Here is a 26,957-nt window from a genome sequence, read left to right as displayed (position 1 = left end):
CTTAACCGACTGTGCCACCCAGGCGCCCCTTATTATTATTTTTTTAATGTTTATTTTGAGACAGAGACACAGCGTGAGCAGGGAAGGGGCAGAGAGAGAGACACACACAATCTGAAACAGGCTCCAGGCCCAGAGCTGTCAGCACAAAGCCTAACACGGGGCTCAAACCCACAAACTGTGAAATCATGACCCGAGCCTAAGTCGGATGCTCAACCGACTGAGCCACCCAGGTGCCCCAACCCATACCTTTAAAATGCATTACCGTAGGCTCCAGTAGCTTCTTGCCCTTCAGCTTTACCAGTCTGAGTGGGAAAGAAAAGATTGTAGTCTGGCGATATTTGGAGAGAACTAACTATGACTCTCTGGGTAGGGGAGATGATCAGATTAGTTTGAATTTTTGAATTCCTGATAAAATTTCTTGGGATACAGGGATGTTCATAGACTGATCTGGTAAATGTAGAGACTCTATAGTGCTGCTGATAAGAAGTAGCTTATGAGCTCCCAATGGCAAAAATTGCTGAGGCCTGTTTAGGTACTTAAAGAAAGACTAACCCTGGTTGACTTTCTGGATTAAGTTTTAGAAGTATACATTTAAGCAGTATTTTTTAAAGCTATATGAAAGCTACCTTCCTGAGGATATAAAAGTAAATAAGATACACCTCTGACCTCAAAGCTCATAACTAAAAATATATGTAATGGCCTCTTAAGAGGAGAAAGTTGTTATCTTGGGAGAAGGCTTTTTTAATTTTTTTTCTGACAGAGCAAGCCCGAGTGGGGGAGGGGCAGAGAGAGGGAGACAGAGAATCCCAAGCAGGCTCTGTGCTCTCAGTGCACAGCCTAACACAGGGCTTGAACTCCTGAACCATGAGATCATGACCTGAGAGGAAACCTAGAGTTTGATGCTTAACTGACTGAGCTACCTAAGTTCCCCAACAGAAGGCATTTTTGAAGATGTGATCTTTAAACATGACATTACAGGTGCCTGAGTGGCTCAGTAGGCTAAGCATTTAACTCTTGGTTTGGGCTCAGGGCATGATCTCATGCCTCATGAGTTCCAGCCCCACATGAGGCTCCATGCTGACAGCAATGATCTACTGGTTATATAGAAAATACTTGTCTATAACAATGTATTGGGTTAGCTACAGATGTGATTTTAAGAAAAAAAAAGATGTGTAGGGTGTAGAAAACAGCTAAATCTCATTTGTAAATATATAGGAATTGATAATTACTAGAATTTGTAACTCAGGAGATAACTAGTGTAAAGATATTTAAAAATACTGAAATAAAAACAGGTTGTTAAATTGATTAAAATTGATTGTCACCGGGCATTAAGGAGTGCTGACAAGCAACTACATTTCATTATGAGCACTTTATAACTGTTTGATTTTAGGGCATTACATTGATAAAAGTTTTTAAAATAAAAGTAAAATTCTGCTAGCACTTAGAAAGTGGCTGGTGCAGCTGGTCCATGGACCACACTTAGAGTAGTAATTAGTTCATGCTCATTATCAGATAATCACCTGTCACAAATTGGTCAAGTTTTGTCAATTTGTTGACCATTGTATAGCCCTGAAGATAACCCTGTCCCTTCATAATTCCTAATCTGATTTGTACTTGTGATACAAGATTTCCTTGACTCTTAAGATCCTAAGATTAAATTCTGGCTCTGAACTATGTTTCCTTGAACAAATTACATAACCTAGCTCAGGTTGGTTGGTTTCTAAGTTTTACTTTTAGTAAAGGGAAGGTAAATATTTGGTTCAGTGGATTTAAAAAAAAATACAGTTGACATTTATTTACTGTTGATAATGTATTAAGATACTTTTGCAGCAAGAAGCATTGCAAGAGATTTTGTAATGAAAACCAATCCATCACCAGGAATAGAGAAAATAAATCCGTATGTACTTAACAGCTTCAAACTATATAAAGAAAACCATGATTAAATCAAAAGAAGTGCACAAATCCAGTGTTTTTAATAGCTGGAAGGTTGTGAACAGTACAACTAAGAACATCTGAACTAGTTGGCATTTACATATAACAACATTGTACTCAACAATGTTAGAATACAGGTTCTGCTCAAGTATATATGGAGCTTTTGGAAAAATTGACAATGATGCTAGTCTCAACAAATACCATTTGGAAGATAGTCATTTTGGAAGATATTCTCTGACTCTGGTGCAATTAAACTAACTTTCAACAAAAGTATAAATAAGGAATCTGCAATTGCATGGAAATTAATGTTTCGAATTCATCCACAGATCCTAGAAGAAATTCTAATGACAATTGGAAATATTTTGAACCAAATGATAAAATTGAGAGTGGGTTTATCAAAATGTATGGGACTCAACTGAAGCAGAACTAGAGAAAAATTTTATAGCTTTAGATGCAAAAAGTGAAGAGGGGAAAGCAGCTGAAAATGAAAGATCTGAGTTTTTATCTCAAGCTGGAAAAAGAGCAACAAATCAAGCCTGAAGAAAATGGAATTATGCCAACAGGAAATGAACACTACATACAATAGAGGGTCAACAAAGCCAAAATTTAGTGCTTTGTAAGTATTGATTCAATAGATAGATTTCCAGTAAAAATGATGAAGGGGGAAAAAAACCCACATCACTAATATCAAGAATAAAAAGAGCTTCAGTGAAGCCTGACTGACTACAAGGGCAAGGAGGGAGCAGTGGCAGCAACAACAGCAGACAGAGGCCCAGTGCTAGACAGCCAAGGACCAGAATGACTTCATCCTGCTGGACCACTGGGCCAGGCTTGCAGGAAAACCAACTTCTAGGGCCCATGGGTGCCAATATCCTCTGACTTCACTCACTGCCCTGACATCTGCCCAGATGAGCTAAGAAGCTAGTGTGGGTGGTAAGACAGCTAGAGACTGAACATGGCCTCAGCCGCTACCCGCTCATCTTAAGAAAGGAAAAGAAAAAAAAAAAAAATACTACAAATCTTACGGATGTTACAAATATAATTAGAGAAAATTATGAAGAACTTGATAAATTTGAAATTCTGTTGAAAGGAGAAAAACCACTAAAGTAACAAAAAGATGTAGAAAATATGAATGGTCCTGTGTCTCTTTTTAAAAATTCAATTATAATTGAAAACCTTTATTACTAAGTTAACTCCAAGCCCAGGTGGCATTATGGTAAATTATTTATAACATTTAAGGAAGAAGTAATTACCATTTGCAAACACAAACTCTTCAGAAAATAGAAAATACTTTCAATTTTCTTGATGTGAGACCTGTAAAACAAAATGTAAAATGTAGCCATAAATCGAATTGTCAATATTAATGTCAGATATTAATGGATTAAACAATTAATGGATTAAACAGATTTTCAGACTGGAGGGAAAACCGCATCCAACTATATGCTGTCTACAGGTGACACTTTAGATTGAAAGCTACAAATCTGTTGAAAATGAAAGGATAGAAAAAGATCTATCATGCAAAGAGCCACCTTAAGAAAGAGTGGTTATACTCATTTCAGACAAAACAGATTTTAGAACAAAAGATGCTACTAGAAGAGAGATGTTTTATAAAAAAAGGACCAGTCCGTCAGGAATTTATAACACTTATATACATACACCTAATAACAGTACCAAAATCTATGAAGCAGATATTGACAAGAATTGAAGGGAGAAATAGACAATTCAAAAAGAATGGTTGGAGACCAGTACTGCCCTTTCTTAATGTACAGAAAACTAGGCAGGAGACTGTAAGGTTTGAATAACGCTATGAACCAACTAGACCGAAGAGATGTCTTGTGAACACTCAACAAGATAACAGCAGAATACGTTCTTCTCATGTATGGAGAACATTCTCCAGTGTAGACATACTATGCCATAAAACAAACGTCAGCAAATTTAAGAGGATTGAAGTCAGTGAAGTAGATTGATAACAGTGGAATAAAATTAGTATTTAATGCCAAGAAGAAACTTGAGCAATTCACAACTATGTGGAAATTAAACACCTCCTACTAAATAACCAGTGGGTAAAAGATGAACTCAAGGAAAAACAGAAAATACTTTGAAATGAATGAAAATGATATGCCAAAACTTTGGAGTGAAATTAAAGCAATCATTAGAAGAAAATTTTGTAGTGATGTATGCCTGTGTTGAAACATACTTCAAGTCAATAACCTAACTTTAATACAAAAACAAGAGCAAACTAAACCTAAGTCAGCAGAATGGAGGAAATAATGAGTGTGGTGGAAATTAATAAAATAAAAAATAGAGAAAATCAAGGAAACCAAAAGTTGTTTTTCCAAAAGATCAGAAAGATTGACAAACTTTTACCTAGACTGACCATGAAAGAGACTCAAATAATTGAAATCAGGAATGAAGGAGGGAGGCTTACTACTGACCTTCCAGAAGTTAAAAAAATAAATAAGAGAATAAACAACTCACTTGTATACCAGTCAATTAAGTAGTTGAAACAGACAAATTGCTAGAGACTCAAATGAACAAACCTGACTCAGGAAGAAATAGAAAACCTGAACAGACCTATAACAAGTAAAGGGATTGAATTAGAAGGCAAAGAAGAGCCCGGTCACAAATGGTTTTATTGTTCAGTTCTACAAGACATTTAAAAATACCAATTTTTAGGGGCGCCTGGGTGGCTCAGTCGGTTGGGTGTCCGACTTCGGCTCAGGTCATGATCTTGCGGTCCGTGAGTTCGAGCCCTGCGTCGGACTCTGTGCTGACAGCTCAGAGCCTGGAGCCTGTTTCAGATTCTGTGTCTCTTTCTCTGACCTTCCCCCATTCATGCACTGTCTCTCTCTGTCTCAAAAATGAATAAACGTTAAAAAAAAATTTTTGTTTCAAATACCAATTTTTAATACTTTTAAGAAATACAAGAAGAAGGAACACTTCCCTAATTCTGGGAGGCCAGTATTCCTCTGATAATAAAATCAGACAAAGACACCACAAGAAAACTATAGAACAATATCTCTTATGAATATAAATGCAGAAATCATCAACAAAACACTAAAAAATTCAATCCAGCAACACAGAAAAGATTATACACCGTGACCAAGTGGGATTTATCCCAGGAATGCAAGGTTGGTTTCACATCCAAAAATACAATAATGTAATGTATCAGTGGAATAGAAAACAAAGCCATATAATTATGTTAATAGATGATGAAACATTCTCTGACAAAATCCGATGCTCCTCTATGACAAAAACACTCAACAAAGTAAAGATAGTTGGGAAATTCCTTATCCTGATAAAGGTTATCTATGAAAAATACACAGCTAACATCATACAAAAATGGTTACAGAGTAAAGGTTATCCCCTGAGTCCAAATAAAATGAGGATGTCTGTTCTCACCACTTCTGTTCTACATTATACTGGAGTTTCTAGTTAGGATAGGCAAGAAAATGAAATAAAAGGCATCATGACTAGGAACAAAGAAATAAAACTACTGACATATGACAGGATCTTATTTGTGGAAAATTCTAAAGAAGCCTCAAAAAAACTAGAGGTAAAAACAAGGTCAACAATGTTGCAGGCAAGATCAGTATACAATATTCTGTTGAATTTCCATGTACTTGCAACGAACAATACAGAAATGAAATTAAGAAAAATAGTTTCAATTAAATAGCATCAAAAAGAAGTACAAAGCTCTAAAAACTATGAAATGCTTTTGAAAGAAATTAAAGATCTAAAAATGGAAAGACTTCCATGTTCATGGATCAGAATGTTTGGTAGAATTGACGTAGCAATAGTCCCTAAACTGATCTATAGGTTGAACACAACCCCTATCAAAATCCAGTAGTCTTCTTTGCAGAAATTGTTAATCTGGTCCTGAAATTCATATACACAGTCAAGGAACTCAGTCCAAACAATCCGCCTGTCCCCACGGCGCCAAAACAAACAAAGTTGAGGACTCACATCCTAAATTTAAAACTTAGCAGAAACCTACAGTAATTGAGACTCTGTGGTACTGGCATAAGGACAGACCTATATGTCAATGGGATAAAATTGAGAACCTTTATGCCTTAACATTGAAATGAATTGGTTTTTGACAAGAGTGCCAAAACAATGGCCTTTTCAAATGGTGCTGGAACAAATGTCCACATGCAAAAGAATAAATGGACCCCCTTGATACTATATATAAATTAAAATGGATTTCAAGAAATAAAGCTATAAAATTTTTAAGCAACAGTAAATAGTCATGACCCTGGATTAAGCAGTGATTCCTTAGATATGACACCAAAAGCACAAGCAACAAATAAAAAACTAAAGTGGACATTATCAAAATTAAAAACTTGAGGTTTTCAAAGCATATCAAGAAATTGAAAAGACACCTACAGAGTGTGAGAAGTTTTCAAATCATATGTGAAAAGATACTGAAATCTAGAATATACAAAGAGCTCTTATAAGTTAATAAGGCAAATAACCCAATTTTAAAGTGGAAAATGAGCTGAATAAACAAGATAAACGTGGCCAGTAAGCAGCATTAGCAACCATCAGGGAAATGAAAATGAGGTATCACATCACCCTCACCAAGATGAGTATACTAGGAAAGAGATCATAGTGAGTGTTGAGGAAGTGATCCTAAAACAAGATCTGTCATTCACTCCTGGTGTAAATGTAAATTTGTCTAGATGCTTTGGAAAACAGCCTTTCTCAGAAGGTTAAATATGAAGTTAGAGTATATTGCAGCAATTCTGATGGGTATATACCCAAGAGAAATGAAAACAAGTCCATGAAAAAACTGACACATGCGTGTTTATAGCAGTTTATTCATAATAGCCAAGTTTGGCTCTGAACCAGAATGTAAAGATCCAAAATTATTCTTGAAAGTATATATAACATTAAAGTAGGGTAAAATCCGGGATGTAAAATTCAAATACTTTTTAAATACTCTCTAGACCCAAAGTTGGGCTCAAACTTCAACCCAGAGATCAAGAGTCACATGCTTTTTCAACTGAGCCAGCCAGGCTCCCCTTGGATATTTGTTTTAATAATGTATATTCAAATAATGTTTCATTTTGTATTTCAGTGGTTACTGAAACATTGGCTGAAATGCTTTGGGAAAACTTTTAAATATACTAAAATCCATGGAATTGGAAAGCATGTGTAGACCTTAAAAAAAGAACAAAAAATAAAAAGGACATTTTCATAGTGAAGCATAATATGGAGATCACAAATAACACAAAGGAAAACGTAACAGCAAAAAGCTGTGAAAATCAGAGAGGCATAACACCAATATAAATTAAAGCTTTAATGGCATTTATATTACATGTAATTTGATTAAATTATATTGAAAGATTCATTAGACTAAAATCAGTTTTACAAGAGACATCTAAAATTGATGGGATGAACAACAGTATGTTCAGAAGGAATTGCACCATCAGATAAATAAAAGAGACATTATGTTTTTAAAGTTAAAAATTAACAGGATACTGTCCAACAATTAATTATACACCTGAGGGAAAAACGAATTTAGATTCCTTCCTTCCAGTACATTCTAAAATCAGTTCTAGATGGATTAAAGACTTAAATTACAAAACACAGGTCTTTAAAACTTGAGGTAATAGAGATGACTTCTCTTTTCCATCCTTATGCTGCAGAACAGTACCATGATTCCAATGATGTGTCAAATGTGGTTTATTTGACGGCAAAGGATCGAAGCACAGGATTCAAGGTTGAAGAGTGTCAGGAGCTCTGGTGATGGGAGGGATCCCCCAATTACAATTTTTTAAGTTTTAATCTACCAGTAATAAATTTCACTAAACCTCTCTACAACATGTAAACTGTAGTTTACCTTTTAGGTAGTTACCAGTACTTAAATTCCCTGAGCCCTTTACTGGCAGTGTTACTTATTTCTCCCTAAGCACACTGATACAGAAGTGATTTGTCTCTCTTTAGTGCCCTAAGTTTTATCAACGACCAAGTTGCAGTTAATGATCCATTTTCTCATGTTTATAAACTTTAAAAATAATTCTGAGCAAGTATTTCTATTGTATACTCACTCAGGTCTGCATTTATATCATATACTTTTATAGTTAATGCAGCCATGCTACAGGTCCATGTCCCGAGGTAACCTATTTGGAAGAAGGCTTCTGTACCTCCAGTGGGCCTTATTATTTCATACATTACCATGGGGGTGGGAAAGGATTTCTCAAGGGAGATTAAACTTTGGCCATAAAAGAAAAAAAGAAAGAAATTTGTCAATATAAAAATTAGGAAGATCCAAGATACTTGTAACTCATTCAGCAAATGGTTGACAAAGGATTATTACTCATAATCTATTAAGTTTTCTTAATATGTAAATAAGAAAAGACAACCCAGGGCGCCTGAATGGCTCAGTCGGTTAAGCATCCTGACTCTTAGTTTCTGCTCAGGTAATTATTTTGGAGGAGTTTGAGCCCCAGTTTGGGCTCTGTGGGGACAGCATGGAGCCTGCTTGGAATCCTCTCTCTGCCCCTCCCCCACTCACGCTGTCCCTGTCTCAAAAAATATAAATAAGCTTTAGAAAAAACCCAGTCAAAAAAAAAAATTAAGATATAACCAGGAATTTTGCAGATAAAGAAAGCTGTATAGCTAATCAACATGAGAAGATGCTAGTAATTAGGGAAATGCAAATAAAGACAGTTGGGATATATATCTATATCCAGGTAGATTGATAAAAATTAAGTCTGGCAATACCAAAGGCTTGAGGGGATGTGGATAGTGGTAACTCTCATATATCGCCCATAGAGATGTAGATTGGTATACCTGCTTTGGAAAATAATTTGTCTATCTTGAAAAGTTGAACATTTGTATATCTTACCTGCTACCCAACAGATCCACTCAAAAAATTTATACAGATATGCCCCCTTGAAACAAGTATTCGTCAGAAAAAGAAAACTGGAAGTGACTCAGATATCTTCATAGAGAAGTAAATAAACAAGTTTTGTTATATTGACGCAATCAGTCATTATAATGCCATTAAAATGTATGAATTATTGCTATATACAATTGTGTGGATGAGTCTGGGATATTCATGAAGGAACAAGTGTTAGAAAACTATAAGTTACTCTAAACGAAATTAAACTATACTGTTTACAATGACATTTACAATGAAACTAACTTACAAAGGGTAATAGAAGTATAAACTCAAAACTTAGGATATAGAATTATCTTAGAATGGGTACCAGGGAGGAGACATGATATAGGGAAACTTAAGTAAATGAAAGTTACTGGTAGTACTTGATTGAATGAGTGGTGTGTGGTTCAAAGGTATTCAGTATTTTTTAAGTAATCCCTGCACCCAGGGTGGGGCTTAAACTCACAACCCTGAGATCAAGAGTCACATGCTCTTCTGACTGAGTTAGCCAGACACCCCAAAAATATTCAGTACTTTCAAATTGTTGTATTTCATAATTAATGGATATTACATGCCTTTTGGATGCATCATATGGAGGGGCATATTTCCCCCAAAGTTTTCAGGGCTTTTCACTATTTTCGGCCTTCTCTAAAGGCCATGAGAAAGGACCATGGCAGTGTATTCACATGGTTGGAAGTTTTTGTAAGATTTTAAAAAATAAGATGCTGTAATCATGTAAGACTACTGTCTCTCTTCATCTTCATTTCCCCTTACCTCTGTGTCACCTGGCAGTAGAACAGCTTCAGGCAGATTGTGATTAAGGATATCCTTAGCGTGGGTTTAATAGAATACATTTGTGGTTCATAGTCACTTTTGAGTGTAGGTAATTATTGCCTGTTGGCCTGATCGTGATGGGAATGTAGTCTTCAGTGCCTGGCACCTGAAATATGTGAGGAGTAAAGAAGCCACAAATTGAAATTTATGAAGCCAGAAGGTAGTCAGGAAGACTTCCCAGTTACCTCATGTTTAAAAATGTAAGTAGAGGATATAGCTCTCATGGATTTCCAATCAAAAGAACTTCTCTCTTTGTTAAAAAAAAAAAAAATAACAGCATGTTCAATTAAAATGTCACCATAGGGGCGCCTGCATGGCTCAATCAGTTAAGTGTCTGACTTCAGCTGAGGTCATGATCTCACAGTTCGTGGGTTCAAGCCCCATGTCGGACTCTATGCTGATAGCTCAGAGCCTGGAGCCTGCTTCAGATTCTGTGTTTCCCTCTCTCTGCCCATCCCCTGCTTGTATTCTCTCTCTAAAGTAAATAAACATTAAAAAAAAAATTAACCATGCTGGAAGAAAGCCTTGGTTTGATCATTCTTTCTATGGGAAATTCTGCAAAAATTATGTTCACTAAGAGGCAGATATTCAGTCATAGAGGCAAAACAGGATCCTATATTGTATCAGGCCCTTGATTAATGAAAGTATGCTATTTTTTCTGGATTTTGTGAGGTTTATTTATACATGACAGGTTTTTTTTTTTAATTTGAATTTGTTCTGATTTTTTTTTTCTTGCTATTAAATAACTATTCACCTCAACCTTCAGGTCTCACAAATCCTGGAACTGTTCGTGATCATATGAAATAGTGAATAAAAAGGATAAAAGCTTCAGGTAAGAATATAGTTACAAATGACAAAATTACTTAGGTAGTTTTGACTGTATCGTTTGTGCCTTAAAAAGTCTTAGATTCTTTCAGTTTAATAAGTTCTCTATAGGGGCGCCTGGGTGGCGCAGTCGGTTAAGCGTCTGACTTCAGCCAGGTCACGATCTCGCGGTCCGGGAGTTCGAGCCCCGCGTCAGGCTCTGGGCTGACAGCTCAGAGCCTGGAGCCTGTTTCCGATTCTGTGTCTCCCTCTCTTTCTGCCCCTCCCCCGTTCATGCTCTGTCTCTCTCTGTCCCAAAAATAAATAAACATTGAAAAAAAAAATTTAAAAAAAAAGTGAGTTCTCTATAGTTTGGTAGATAACTGGTCTACCATGCCTGTATATATTATATATATCTATATTCTTTTGCTTTTTTTACGCCTTTGATTGTCACTTGGCAGAGTTCTTTCCTTTAAGCCATTTACCTACCTGCAGTTTAGATCAGACTTGATATAGATACTGAGAAACACGAAGATATTTTTCTCTCTTATGGAGATTTTTCTTAAATTATGAGAAATTATTATTACAAAACCTAATTGGCTTTCTTGTTTGAACTGGCATCACGTTGTGTATCTTTAGCATTTATTTTATACTCCTACTGGGAATTACTCCTGCAGTACCATTTATTTTGGAAATTTGAACATTAGGAAGGCTTTAAGAAGGTGCCATTATGTGGAGAAAATCCAAAATTCTTTGCAAAACATTGAGTTTTGTTTTTACGAAGAAATGCAGTTCATTCTTTAGATTATGTAAAGTATGGCCTGTTTGGATTGTTGACACCAGACTTTAATGGTTACAGCAGTGAGGTAATATCACAAAAAGTGGCCGGATAAAATTATCAGACTTAGTATCAAGTAGAGGCTTACTGGCAATATGAAGTCTGGGTTTTACATAGTTTAGATTTATAGACTAAAATTAAAATTGTACATTTTAATGACAGATGGAAATGGATGTAATTTTCAAGAAAATTACCTGACTCTTCAGAGATAGTCTGACCCTAATTTTAGTACTGCAAATAAATAAGCTTTTGTCTATTAGAGAGAAGTACTTAAATATGGTATTTTAAATTCTAGGATATAAAAGATGGTAAGTCCAGATAGAAGTAAACGGAAGATACTAAAAGCCAAAAAAACAATGCCTGCAAGTTGCCGGAAGCAAGTAGAAATCCTGAATAAGTCAAAGAATGTCGAAGCACTGAAAACAGCAAGTGGGAATAATATGTCAAGTGGTAATCAGAATTCAAATACCAGTGTCGTAAGGAGCATATATGGACAGTCTGAAAATGCTGCTTCCTTGCTGGACTCTAATAAAAATTCAGTATGCTCGGTGAAAAGTAAAGTTTTGTCTCAGAATGTAATGAAACCATTAGAAACTGTTGATTCAGAAACAAGATCAGAATACACTCAAGAACAAGTTGTGTGCCCTTCCCAAAAGCCAAGTAAAACAATAGAATCTTCTGGGAAACCCTTTACACAAGAGACAAAAGATTCACAAAACACTTCTAAAAATCATTTTGAATGTCAGACAGAGGTAACAAGGTCCTATTTTGAACAACGTGAAGAGGATTGTGATCTGAAATCCATTTGTTGTCCGTCCAGTTTATGCAGTGGTATGATTCCAATACCAAAATCTACAGTAAACACCTTGGATGATAAGAGAATCAACAAGATCGTTTCCCATTTAGAAACGAACTCCATTTCCGAGTCACATGATAAAAGACAAAGTGACATTTTAAGTTCAGATACCCATTTTGTGCCTTTTGATAAAATACCTAAGTTGGTGAATTCAGTCATCTCCAGTAACTGTCCTGCTGACATCTTGAAAAGTGAAGAATCCTGTAGAACCAGTCATTCCAGCGTTTCAAATTGTGACAATGTAGACTCAACGTGGCCATCAGCACTCGACACAAATAGTAATAACAGTAAGTGCATACTTAAGCATCTTTTGGAGAAATGAGTCATTTTCCTTTTGGGGAATTTTTTTAGCCTCAGATGTAGAAACAGTAGACTGCATATAGTCAAGAGAAAGAGTGAATAATGATAATAATTGTTTTAGAGTATCTTGTTTCTGAACCATTTAGGGTGAGGAGGGGGAAATAGTATTATCCATACCCAAAGGAAAATAAATTCTGGCAAAGAAGGAATCAGTCGCTTTCCCTTAAGAGTACAAAGAAATCAAAAGGTGGTTTAAGGCAGTTGTTTGGTTTATTTCATCTACATCTCTTTTTTTTTTTTTAATTTTTTTTAATGTTTATTTATTTTTGAGAGACAGCACGAGTGGGGTAGGGGCAGAGGGAGAAAGAGAGACACAGAATCCGAAGCAGGCTCCAGGCTCCGAGTTGTCAGCACAGAGCCCAACGTGGGGCTTGAACTCATGAACTGTGAGATCATGACCTGAGTCGAAGTTGGATGCTCATTTGACTGAGCCACCCAGGCACCCCTACATCTTTTCTTATTTTGAAGATTTATTTATTAGGTTAATAAGGAGGCTAGTTGAAAGAGTGTGTTTTTTTAATCATTGGTGAACTCATTTCTTTCCATAGAATTGACCTGGAAATCATATGCCAAGTATAAGCTGATAGGTAATAAGGGTATATACACATGAGCATATACATGTGTGTGCATAGAGTGACAGAGAAACGTCAGATAATTAACCAGTGATGTTCTAGAGCTACCAAATCAAATAGCAAAAGTAAATTTCGTTAGAAGTAGAATGTTTTTGTAGGTTAGTGAAATATAAGAAAAAACCGATTTCGCAGGAGAAATTTTGTGTTCTTGCCTAGGCTTCGTAGTGATGATTAAACAAGATGGATTTAAAATTAAAAATAATAATAGTATCACATATTAAAATAGGTCAGACTGCCTAAGTAACTTTATAAAAATACTGTAAGACCACTTAAGTAACTAGAGGATTAAATGCTACAATTCAGTTTTTGTTGGTGTTAAATAGGCACTAAATAAGGTTGAAGGGAAAGTGCATCTGAGACCAGAACCCTACGTAAAAACCTAAGACAATCATTTTTTGGGGGGGATTAGTTTGTCGGAAGTTTTTTTTTTTTGTTTTTTTGTTTTTTTGTTTTTTTAAACGTTTATTTATTTTTGAGACAGAGAGAGACAGAGCATGAACGGGGGAGGGTCAGAGAGAGGGAGACACAGATTCTGAAACAGGCTCCAGGCTCTGAGCTGTCAGCACTGGGCCCGACGCGGGGCTCGAACTCACAAACCGCGAGATCATGACCTGAGCTGAAGTCGGCCGCTTAACCGCCTGAGCCACCCAGGTGCCCCCGGAAGTTTTTATACAATTACATTTGCTAAAAAATGCTGCCTTGGTCACATTTTGGTCACTAGATGAGAGAATTCCCCTGTTTCTTTCCTTAGAAGGAATGTTTTTACCTCTGATCTTTCCATTTCCCCAAGGCCATAATCAAAAGAAGAGGATGTTTTCAGAAAAAAAAGAACATGTTAAGCGCATGAAAACCTCAGAGCAAATTGATGAAAATATTTGTGTAGCTCTGGAAAAGCAAACAGCATTGCTGGAACAGGTAAAATATCAGGGCATATATATTTGCTTCAGAAACTTCTGATTAATAAAAAATGGTAAAAGTTACTTGATCTCCACAATGATGTGTAGTACAGGTGACTTTCACTATGGTGCAAAGGTGGCATGTGAAAACGGAATCAACAGATGGAGGTATCAGGGAGAAGATCATCGTTTCCTTTACCATCTCTAATTAATCGAACATAGCCCTATGCAGAGCAACCTGGAGAATCACATGGAGGTAGAGTGCTGTAGTAGAAAGAGAATGGCCTTTTTAGTCATATTGCATTTAAATTTCCTTGAAAGACACCACCTGACCTTAAGCTTTGCTGGATCTCTTTTGTCCTGGTCATGGGGTTCTCTGATCTGCAGCTACAGCTGTTGGTATACCTTGTCACAATTGACCACTTCATAGACTCTGACAGCCCAGAAGTCTCCATCATCAAGTCCAGTTGCATTCAGTTTTACTTGCCCTGATTTCCAGGTTTACACAGAAATGTTGCATTGTCTGGCCATTTGCTGTATAGCATCATCAAGTGCACGTTTGGCTTTCATTTTTGCCCCATTTTATTTCATTGTACTACAGTTTCCTACGTCTGATCAACTCTGAGTTTAAGTGTAATGAGCTTTAATTTTAATAAAAAAGGTCCTCATTACAGGACCTATTATAACAATCATATTTTACTGTTTCGCTACCACTGGAATTGTTCACCCAAAAGTCATTATATGGTAGATTAATGTCTGTCAACTATAATGGACCACAAAGCCCCAAGCCAAACTATCCTGCTGTTTCAGGAACAAAAGCACTACTGTTTTCTAAAAGAGACCATTACAGTTATATGGTTATGTATTATATGAATATATATTCACATAATAAATAAATGGAAACCTTATTGAAAGACTCATGCAGAACCAGCATGAAAGCCAGTCAGCAGTTTTTCCCTTTCCTCCTAGTCTTTTCTTCCAGGAAGACCAAAGGAAACTCTAATATGTACATAACTCTATTATTTGCAGGAGGTGGGTAGCAAAATTATGGTAAGCATAGATCTAGCTTACAAAAAAGGTTGTGGATTCCAGCTGTGTCTTACTTCGGTGATTAGTAGCTGAATTTAGAAAGAAGTTCTTTTTTTTTTTATGGGTTTTTTTTGTTTTTGTTTTTTTTTTTTTTGAGAGAGAGAGTGTAGGAGGGGCAGAGAGAGAGGCAGACACAGAATCCGAAGCAGGCTCCAGACCCTAAGCTGTCAGCACAGAGCCTGACACGGGGTTCGAACTCAAGAGGTGTGAGAACGTGACCTCAGCCAAAGTCGGACACTCAACTGACTGAGCCACCCAGGTGCCCCTAGAAATAAGTTCTGATAGGGACATGTAAAGACAAAATTTAATCTTTGTATCATTTTGGTTTCACTGGCAGGGGAAGATTACAATTTTCATTCATTATTGTTATCTGTCTCACAAAATACTTGGTCTGAGTTGACACAGAAAATGGTCCTTCCAAGTGAGGTTTAAGGAATGCAGTCTATTTTGTTTTGTCAGCCCCCCCGCCAAAAGTTTTCTTGCACATTCTTCGCAAATATCTTGGGTTTCAACTAATTACTATCTTTTTACCTATCTCTAAACTTTCCATCCCTTGATATTTTAATTCCTGTCCAAACAGTTAACTCTCTAAACCATACCTATTTATTTTTCTTGTTTGATTCCCAGGAGAATAGGTCCTACCATTCTTCCCTGAGAGAGTCCCAGAGCTGTTGACTCTTCTCTCTTGAGATTCTGTAAGGATCTTGGCCTCACTGATTTCAATTAAATTATTGAAGTGGAGGGGTTTTTCTTCTAAAGTCCAAGTTATTCATCTACCCATAGATAAGTGGAGCTCCTCATCCTAGGAAGTTGGGGCAGATTGGAAATGCATAATTGCCAGTCTTTCTCCAAGCTCTAGGCTACTTTGACTGCCATCCGCAAATTGTACCTAGGATTTGCGTCTGATACCATAATTTTGGACACATTACCATCAGCACAAGACATTTATGAGGTATTTGGTGGAGGTTATTACATCTTCCTTGTTCTTCAGGAACATCACTACTAAATGAGAACAAATGTCCGCTCTAACCAAGAGTAATCACCCGTAGGTGGGCAGTTAGTCCTTTTAAATAACCAAGTTTTAAGAGTAGGCCTCCATCTGAATCACCAGGAATACTTGCTTGGTTAAATTGTGGTTTTTCCTGGGCTCACTAATAGTTGAAGACTGTTGTTTGAGGCTCCTTTTTTCTCACACTTACCTGAGAATTACTCGTGGTGCCTGTTAATTATACAGCTTTCCAGGCCTTTTTCCAGGAAGTTCTGGTTGGTGAATTCAGGGTAGGGCCTAGGAATCTGTGATGTTAACAAATGTCCCATAATGGTTCTTCGTCACCAGGGAAGGTTCGCAAATACTGTGTGGCCTCCACTTGTTAGCAAAACGCTATTTCCATATTCAAAACATTTAGATAGTTTCTCCAAGATTCATCTCAGTATGAGCTTTACATATTGACCCCAGCCATTGAACTGGCAAGTATGCAGTAACCCATAAAAACCACACATGGGTAACAGGTAACACCCGACAGTAAAAAATAGTATGTTTTTCTGAGCACTTATTTATATAATACACTTATTTTGAGCACTTACTAGTTTAATCAAATACTTAAAAGTTTGAAAGTGAAAATGACAGTCGTGCCTAATATTGAGAAAACCACTGAAGAAATGTTAAGCATTACAGAAAAAATCAAGTAGATGATAATGTTGAAGAGTAAGAACGGTTGGAAATGTGAAGGAAGAATCTTAGGAATAATCAAATAAAATTGCTGAATATGAGAAATCATCCAGGTGATACCAGTATAAAAGAGTTAACATAGAAGCTTTGTGTTCTAATTTCAGACACCAAGAAACAAGAATTTATGGGGAAAAATACAAATATTACCAATAAATACCTTAAGTGTATCATGACAGGTTTTGTTACTAAGAGAGACTACTTACTGTGTTAGGAAAGTGGCTTATAGGAGGTTACAGGTTCAAAAAGGTACAGTGGATGTTTCTGAATATATGGCTCGACAGAGCTTTTCATAGCCATGGGCATTGAGATTAATTACACTCCCTGAAAATAGGCCAGCCTGTTTTCTAAAAAACAGCCAGACAATGAAATGCATTAATGTTTCGTGTGATAGCTACTACAGACTGTTAGGATAGCATGTTTTATGCCAAACGGCATTAGTCACTACCTAATTGTTCTGGCCTCTTTCAGTTTTAACAATAGGAAAGTCACCCCCTAAAAAAAACCTATGCAAGTAAAGTGGATTATGTTGCATATTTACTTCCTTTATGCCAATTCACTATTTTCTATTTTATGGAGCTCTTTCACATATTAACCTTTCGTATTATAAAAATCCTATGAGGATCATTTGTTCAGCATTGTATTATCTACCCCTATGTGGACAAAGAAAATGAAGCCGAGAGATATTGTGTAGCTTGTTAATGACTGGGCCAAGGTTCAGACTTCCATAATCTGCTTCAGATTTACTACAGACCAACCAGCCATGTTCATTGGGCTCTGGTTTTCAGATAGGTAGAGATCCTTTTTATGGAATACAGGTTTCAGTTATGCTTATTAAAAAATATAAATGGGGGAGCGCCTGGGTGGCTCAGTCGGTTAAGCGTCTGACTTCGTCTCAGGTCACGATCTCACAGTTCGTGGGTTCAAGCCCCGCATCAGGCTCTGGGCTGACCGCTTGGAGGCTAGAGCCCTCTTGGGATTCTGTGTCTCCCTCTCTCTCGCCCCTCCCCTGCTCACGCTCTCGTGCCCTGTCTCTCAAAAAATGAATAAACGTTAAAAAAAATTAAAAAATATATATATAAACGGGATATAGGCTTTTACCTTTCCTTTAATATATATTATGGAATTCAGCTGAAACTACAGGAAACTAAAATTAGCATCTCCATAGATGGTGTGTCTTGCTGAATTTGATATTCGAACTTCTATAAAACTTACGCATACAGTCATATACATAGAAACATAAAAATATGAAAAAAAAGCATATTTTATTGGTTACAGTAAATCCAAAAAAGAGCAAAGATCTTTTGAAGGGGTAGAAAATAAAATTGTTTTTCAACTTGAAACATGGGGTGTTTGGGTTTTTTTTTTTTTTTTAATTCTAGGTCAAACATTTGATTCGACAGGAGATCTATAGTGTAAATTACAAACTATTTGATAACAAACTGAAAGAACTGACCGAACGCATTGGGAGGACACAGTGCAGGAATAAACATGAAGCAGTAGCTGATGAACTCTTCGTAAGTTTCTAATTTCATCTGATTTAATTTGGAAGTGGAATGTAGTGATATTTTACCCGTTAGGAAACGGAAACAATAAAGCAGACCCAAGTCTGATCCTTGACCACAAGCATTATGTACTATACCAGAGGCGATAGAATCTGTTAGCAATAGTGGCCCTTGTGAGATACTTTTAGAAATATTCTTCTGTGCTATTCTGTTGTCAGTAATTCTGTGTCGATTGACCTAATACATAGGCAGTTGTTTTTTTTTTTAATTCAAAACATATTCTGAATTAGAGCGCCTACAGCCTGTTTCAAACTGTCTCGGGGGTTTTGTTTGGTTCTACTTTTCTAAGGTTACTTGCTGATTGGTGTTTGTACCGACATTAGTGTTACTGTGGCTCAGTTAGAAGTTTGGGGTTTTTATCTTCCATTCTGAAATGGTATATCAGCATCAAACATTATTTAAATCTTTGCTTATATAAGAATTTCTCATTTACTTGGGTGGCTACCTAAGTGTTAGAAGACTACTTTGACAAATACATAGTTTTCCCTTCATCTCTATATATTATTTAGTACTCTGGTTTCATATTTGTTTTTCTCTTTCTCTTCTAGGCGAAAATATCCAAACTTCAAAGACGCATTAAAACAGTATTGCAAACTCAAAAGAATTGCTTGGAACCAAATGTATTAACCAATAAAACGGCCTGTAAGGTTGGTATAAACATATAGGAGTTTTAATTACCTCACTGACCCACATTACAGGTAGTTGGATTTTAAGAAAGGAAATGTCAGCTTTAAAGACAATACATTTGTTTTTGGAATGTTCCTATGATGCTGTCTCTGGAGAAGATAGTCTGCAGAGTATCCTCCAAATGCCACTTATATTTCTTTCATCAAGTGAGTGGAGAGGTAAAAAATAAAGGAAAATAAAGTGAGTAGAGAGGTGATTTGTGATTACCTAGACTGCTCCCATCCCCACCATTTTATCAGGATAAAGAATTTAAAACACACACTACAGCAAAGTTGAAAAAATGTAACAGTGAACACTTGTATACACGGCATCTAAATTCTACCTTTACTATTTTTATGTGTTGATTTTTGTCATGTATCTGTCAATCCATTCGTCTCCTAAGCCATCTTTATATTTGGTGCATTCTTAAATACTAACGTGTTTTGTAGCAGAATGTATTTCCAAAATATTTCAGCAAGGGTATCATTGGAGTTTGGCATCTGTTTATATTTTTTATATAAAATTTGAATCTAATCTTCAATGTACGTTCACTGACTTTTTTCCTTGTAGTGTCTTTATTTTCTTTGGTATCATATTTATGGTAGCTAGCCTCAGTAAATGAATTGGGAAGCATTCCTACCCCTGTTCCCTGGAAGTTTGTGGTAAAATTTTTGTTACTGCCTTAAATGTTTGATAGAATCCATCTCTGAAGACTCTCTGGGTGAGAGCTTTTTTTATAGAGAGACTTATTCTCGAAATGCAACTCTTTAATAGGTATGGGGCAATTCACATTTTTCTCTTTGATCTCGTGTCAGTTTTGTAAGTTACCTTCACAAGGAATGTGACCATTTTATCTAAGTTGTTGAATGTGTTGACAAATGATTGACAAAATTTTCTTGTCCTTTTTTTTTTTAAATATTTTTTTATGTTTATTTCTTTTTGAGAGAGAGAGAGATAGAGCATGAGCAGGGAAGGGGCAGAGAGAGAGGGAAACACAGAACCTGAAGCAGGCTCCAGGCCCTGAGCTGTCAGCACAGAGGCTGACATGGGGCTTGAACCCACAAAACAGTGAGATCATGCCCTGAGCCAAAATCAGGAGTCTGATGCTTAACCCACTGACCCACCCAGGGGCCCCAACTAACACAGATATTTTAAGTACTGCAAGTTCTCAGGGCACCTGGCTAGCTCAGTCGACTTAAGTGTCCAACTCCAGCTCAGGTCATGATCTCACGGCTTGTGAGTTTGAGCCCCACATCAAACTCTGCGCTGTCAGCAAGTTCTCTCTCTCTCTCTGTCCCTCTCTCTCCCCCACCCTCAAAATAAATAAACTTAAAAAAAAAATACTGTTAAGTTCTCAACCAAAGCATGTACTAAGTACTTCAGCTTCCAAGTTTTAAACAAAACTCACCAACTGGAAGAACAAGTTGGAAATTTGATTTATTTCTGGTTTTCACTTATTATTAGAAATATAATGAAAGTAAAAATTTGCATATTAAAGTTTAATGTTTCTGAGTTCCTATAACATAGTCTGATAGGAATAAAATGTATAAGTACTTAGGTATTTATTTTTCTTTTCCATGCAAGCTAACAAGTTCATTTGTTACTATCATTTTTATTTCCTAGAAGTATTTTTCAAATTCATTTTGGCAGAGAAACTGCAATCATGGTCATTAGCCATCAAAATACGTATAACTTAACGTATGTTTTGCCATATGTATTCGGGAATATCTTGAGAACATTTTCCAGGTGAAAGTTTACCTAGTAGTTGTGTGTGGAAGAATACAAGTGGTAACACTCCACTCCCTTTCAGTGCTTTCCCCTCACCCAATTAACAGGTTACAAATTCAGAGACGAATTTGGATAAGAGCCCAGAGTCAGTCAGTAGTCCAGATAAAAGAAAGACTTCGGTGAACTCTGAATCTGCTAACCCTTCACAAAATGCGAGTGAAAAGATTAATTTATCAAGGAAACATGATGCTGTTTCTGAAAGGTAGGCGTTTCTATAAAAATGCATACTTAACTAAGTAGATGCTTGTAAACCTATGTTTCTCAAGCGTAAAACAGCTTAAATGTTCACATTCATTCTTGTCTGTTGTGAAGGAATGGAATTGGTTATCCACGACTTTTATCATTGTTGTTTTACATGGTGGTTTTTACTAAATATGGGCACCTGAATGGCTCAGTCGGTAGAACATGTGACTTTTGATCGCTGGGTAGTGGGTTCAAGCTCCACACTGGGAGTAGGGTTTACTTAAAAAGAAAAACAATACTAAGTCAAGTTTAGAATTGACTAGGGGATTGGGTTTTCCATTATGCTGTGTTCCAGCTTTGGTATGGGGACCAGAGTGGTCACTTGATCACTCCTGTGGTTTTTGTTCTACACACGGAAAAGTCAAGGTCCTGTGAAACAGTGGCTTACAAAAATTACAGAGAAGACTAAGGCTAGGAAAGTAAGAGTGGAGAAGAAGTGCCTGAAATTATTAGTTTCTTAGAGGTTGAAAGCAGTGTCATGGCAACTTCAAATTAGAGTGAACAGACTAACTTCCTTGTCTTAAAAAAACATCCAAGGGGAGCCTGGGTGGCTCAGTCAGTTAAGCATCTGACTTCAGCTCAGGTCATGATCTCACAGTTCATGAGTTCAAGCCCCGCATTGAGCTCTGTACTGACAGCTCAGAGCCTGGATCCTGCTTTGGATTCCATGTCTCTCTCTCTCTCTCTGTCTCTGTCTCTCTCTCTCTCTCTCTGCCCTGCTCATGCTCTGTCTCTATCTCTCAAAAATGAATAAACTTAAAAAAAAAAAAGCATCCAAGACCTGGAACCCCTGATCTAGTCTAAAAGATTTGGGGCTGGTAGGGAAGAAATCATTAGGTTTAACAAAGAAACACGATTACTGATTCCAGCCTAGATAGATGATGGGGGGAGGGGCATTTTAGTGAATTCTTTTCTTTGGTGATTTTGAACAGTTTTGGAGCTTTATAATACTATTTATTTATTCTTAACATTAACTCCTTACAATGTCCTCAGGTTTTACTTTTATATGTTAAATTATACTCCAGCTTTTAAAAAGAGAAAAATATATAACCAAAAATAAATAAAGGATGGCCATTATTTGAAGAACAGCACCTTTTCTCCAGAGAACTGCACATACTCAAGGAGGCAGCAAAAGAAGGAGAAGCATCCCAAATCTACACCATTTGCAGTAGATTCTTGGTATTTGGGAATTTACATGCAGTTTTGACTCCTCGGAAGAAACCCTAACATTCCTAATATTCCTAATATTCATTTTAGTTTTGAGCCAGGAAGCTGCTATGAAGAAAGCATTTATTTAGTTTATGAAGGCAGGAGTCCCATTTCTTTTTTTTATTTTTTTTTATTTTTTTATTTTTTTTTTCAATGTTTATTTATTTTGGGGACAGAGAGAGACAGAGCATGAACGGGGAAGGGGCAGAGAGAGAGGGAGACACAGAATGGGAAGCAGGCTCCAGGCTCTGAGCCATCAGCCCAGAGCCCGACGCGGGGCTCGAACTCACAGACCGCGAGATCGTGACCTGGCTGAAGTCAGACGCTTAACCGACTGCGCCACCCAGGCGCCCCTCTTTTTTTTATTTTTAACGTTTTTTTTTATTTATTTATTTTTGAGACAGGGAGAGACAGAGCATGAACAGGGGAGGGTCAGAGAGAGGGAGACACAGAATCTGAAACAGGCTCCAGGCTCTGAGCTGTCAGCACAGAGCCCGTCGCAGGGCTCGAACTCACGGACCGCGAGACCATGACCTGAGCCGAAGTCGGCCGCTTAACCGACTGAGCCACCCAGGCGCCCCAGGAGTCCCATTTCATCGAGTCTTTGTTGTTACCACTTCTTTTTTTCTTTTCAATTTTTTAAAAATTATTTTGAGAGAGAGAGTGTGAGCAGGGTAGGGGCAGAGAGAGAGAGAGCAAGAGAGAGGATCCTAAGCAGGCTCTGCACAGTCAGTGCACAGAGCCGCACACAGGCTAGAACCCTCGAAACTGCCAGATCATGACCTGAGCCGACATCGGCCGCTTAATCGACTGAGCCACCCAGGCGTCCCTGTTGTTACTACCTCTTAATGTGTGTGCTGAAACTCATCAAGTGACTAAAAAGAAAAATAAAATGCTAGTGACAGAAGTTGAAAAGTGAAGACCCCATGAAAATAGCATTTTGTAGACCAATATGGCAGATTTGTTTGTGGCTTTATCTGATAAGAACAATCTACCTTATGCTCTGTCATGAAGAATCTGCCATTTATGGAACTTGTCCTAGGCAGCCACGATAACAAGTGTGTATAACTTGACCTGGATGGATGGATTCAGTGGTGAGTTTTAAAAACACCGAAGAAAGAAACAACACCGGTGTTAAACTCTTCCAAAGAATAAAAAAAGAGGAAGTACTTGAGTTCATTTTGTGAGACTAGATACTACAATCTAGCACAATTCGGATACAAAGTCAATTTTAACATTTTACAGAAATGGAAACCTACAGTCCACTTTTACCCACAAAACAGACACAGATATCCTAAACAAGACACTAGTAAGCCAAGTCCAATAATCTATAAAAGTTGAGTTTGTCACAGCAATGCTGCCAGGTTGGTTCAACAATAAAAAAAATCAGCAAATGTAATTTGCCAGGACAAGAATCATTGTTAACTCACAATAGAGGTCGGATTTGACAAAATACCTGTTGATGATTAAAAACCAAATTCCTGGCAAACTTGGAATAGGGAGGTAACATCCTTAATCTGATAAAGAATATCTACAAAAACCCTAAAACAGATCTGATGGTGAAATATTGGAAGTATTTCCTTTAAGATATAAAATAGAAGGATGCCTGCGGTCATCACTTTAACCTTCTACTGGATCTCTTGGCTAATGGAAGAAAAAGAAGTCAAAATATAGAGGGTTTAAAAAGAAGGAAGAAATATTATTGCTATCCTTGGATGATTAGGGTAGGATTATAATGTAGGAAATGCAACATAACTTACAGATACATTATTAGGATTACTAAGAGGTTAGCAACATTGCCAATCTCAAATGTGTAAGAAATCAGTTATATTCCTGTATACCTGATACAAACAATTAGGGAATTATAAGATTTTTTTTTAAAGATACCACACCAATACAGTAGCACCAAATACAGCCATTAGCTAAGCTAGGAATACATTCAATAAGACATGTAATAACTGAAGAAAATGAACAAAACTTCCAGAGATTTTAAGAAAAATTCACTGGAGAAATGTACTATGTTTATGGGTTGCCCAATGCAGTATTTATAGAATGTACTCACTTTTGTTCAAATTAATTTATGGAGTGCAATTCCAATCAGTTCCCCAGTGTGTAATTTTGTGGAACTTGACAAGATGATTTGATTTCTAAAATGTGTGCGTAAATGCAGTAGATTAAGAAACCCAAGATGTCCATCAACTAGAGAAACACAAAGGAAGGAGTTTGCCATCAGATGTCAGGACACTACTAAACTGCAATAATGAGGATAATGTGATACGAGTGATAGACAAATGGAGAATCCGGAAACCTATGTATGTATGTATGTATGTATGTGTGTGTGTGTGTGTATGTGTGTGTGTGTGTGTGTATGTGTGTGTGTGTGTGTGTATACACACACACACACACACACACACACACATGTGATCAGTGATGGAGAATGTATGGCACATCATCTGGGACATGAGGGACTTAGTAAATAGTGCAGATACTTTGCTACTCTTGTTGAGGGAAATATGAAAGAAACTGGATCCCTATATCAGGCTATACATAAAAATCATCCTCATGTGGATTAGGAACTAAGTAACGAAAGGAGAATTATAAAGCTTTTAGAAGGTAATATAGAATGTCTCCATGAACTTCAGATAAGGAAAGATTTCTTAAGACACAAATACCTTTGCAATAAGCGAAAAAATTGATCACATTAAATCTTTTTTTTTTTGGATTTACCACATTCAAATTGGAAACTTCTTCTCTCAAGGCACTATAATTTTAGTGAGAAGACAAGCCATCAAGGTGAAGAAGACATATGCAGCACATAGAACCTATTGAGGACTAGCACCCAGAGTATATATATAAAAGAGTTTCAGTGAATAAAAGCCAGATAATACAAAAGGAAAATGGGCAAAAGACTTGTATGTGTATTTCACAAAAGAGGAATTCCAAATGACCAATAAACATATGAAAAGGTGCTCATTTTCATTAGTAATCAGGGAAATGCAAATTAAAGCCACAATGAGCTGCCATTTCATATCAGGTAAGGAAAAGTAAAACATTGAAAAATCCAACAACACCAGATGTATTGGAGAGGCTTTGAAATAAAGGGAACTGACTCTGTTTAAAATTTTGTTGTTAGAAGAGCAAATTGGTATAATGCTTTAGAAAAAATTTGGCATTATCTAGGAATATTGAAGATCTGACCATCATTTGACCTCACATTCCTATCCTTTGAAACATGCCCTTTAAATGTGCAATAGGATATATGCAGAGGAACATTTATTAGCATTTTCCATAATAGTCAAAAACGAGAAAGAAAAAAAAGCCCATCTACACTTGAAGTGAATAAATTACAGTAAATCCGCACAGTGGAATTCTGTACGTTAGTGGAAACGGAGGAACTGCAGTCACGTGCAACTGAGTTACTCCCGTAAAAACATTGAATGGTTCGATTCTGTTCAAATGAATGTCAAAAATAGCCAGAAAAATAGAAGTACATTATGTAGGAATTCAAGGCTAGATGGTGAACCTAAAGAATAAAACAAATTAGCACTACAAATGCTATTTATGGAGGAGATTTGTAATACAGGATAGAGGCACGTGGGTTTCTGAAATGCTGATCATATAAAATATATTTACCTAAGCGGTGGTTACATGGGTGCTAGCTTTTTAATTATTAAATTAAACGTGTTTTAAACCCAATTTGAAAATAGTTGCCTATTTATTAGAAAATCTAGATTTATGTCTAATGTAATCTTACTGAAATACGTGGGTTCAGAACTACAGTCTTTCTTCTGTTCTCTTTCATTCCATCTATTTTATGCTCCTTCTCCCTTGTCTGTGTCTGTGTGTTGGTCGCTATTTTAGCCTTTTGAATCAATCTTGTTTTCCTCTTTCCCCATTACCTTGTTAATTACACATCTTCATTGTTCTTTTAGAAATTGCCCTAAAGATCAGATTTGGATCCTTGACTCTAGTAATCAGAATATCATATGAATTGCTACCTCTGCCATTTTGTAGGCAGTGCTTGACCTTAGAACCTTGTAACTCCGTTTACTGCTCTCCATCTTTTGTGTTTTCACACATTTTCATTTTACATTACAGTTGACACTCGAATAATGCGGCATCGACCCCACACACAAAACTTCACACATAACTTTTGACTCCCCAAAAATGTTAACTACTAATAGCCTACTGTTAACTGGAAGCCTTACTTAAAATAAACAATTAAACATTTTGTATGTACTATATATTTTATACTGTATTTTTACAGTACTGCCATCTAGAGAAAAAATATTAAAAATCATAAGAGAAAATACATTTGGGGTACTGTACATTATTGATCGAAAAAATTTCCACCTGTAAGTGGACATACACAGTTCAAACCCTTGTTGTTCAAAGTCCTCTGTATTTTAAATCTCACAAGACAGCATCACTGTTGTTTCTTTTTAATGTTTTTATTTATTTTTGAGACAGAGAGAGGCAGAGCATGAGCAGGGGAGGGGCAGAGAGAGAGGGAGACACAGAATCTCAAGCAGGCTCCAGGCTCTGAGCTGTCAGCACAGAGCCCGACATGGGGCTCGAACTCATGGACTGTGAGATCATGCCCTGAGCGGAAGTCGGATGCTTCACCGAC

At 36.8% G+C, this 26,957-nt stretch overlaps 1 protein-coding gene across 3 annotated transcripts in view; it reads left to right on the top strand.

Moving 5' to 3' along the window:
* Nucleotides 1-26,957, top strand: part of ATF7IP2 (activating transcription factor 7 interacting protein 2) — a 59,754-nt gene that overhangs the window by 2,095 nt on the left and 30,702 nt on the right. For 2 of the 3 annotated variants that reach the window (XM_040459047.1, XM_040459049.1), the window contains exons 2-7: nucleotides 10,422-10,487; nucleotides 11,593-12,440; nucleotides 13,936-14,060; nucleotides 18,239-18,373; nucleotides 18,970-19,068; nucleotides 20,923-21,077. In XM_040459047.1, the coding sequence (XP_040314981.1) occupies nucleotides 11,603-12,440; nucleotides 13,936-14,060; nucleotides 18,239-18,373; nucleotides 18,970-19,068; nucleotides 20,923-21,077 (1,352 nt within the window). In that variant the 5' untranslated portion in view covers nucleotides 10,422-10,487; nucleotides 11,593-11,602. Of the gene's footprint in view, nucleotides 1-10,421; nucleotides 10,488-11,592; nucleotides 12,441-13,935; nucleotides 14,061-18,238; nucleotides 18,374-18,969; nucleotides 19,069-20,922; nucleotides 21,078-26,957 lie in introns of those variants that run through there. The other variant, XM_040459050.1, reaches the window with a different exon arrangement.

This window comes from Herpailurus yagouaroundi, unplaced genomic scaffold, assembly GCF_014898765.1.
Source record: "Herpailurus yagouaroundi ecotype Mexico unplaced genomic scaffold, PumYag 222, whole genome shotgun sequence".
NCBI classification, from domain to species: domain Eukaryota; kingdom Metazoa; phylum Chordata; class Mammalia; order Carnivora; family Felidae; genus Herpailurus; species Herpailurus yagouaroundi.
The sequence above is the reverse complement of the archived record's forward strand: the minus strand, read 5'-3'. Positions and strand labels throughout refer to the sequence as shown.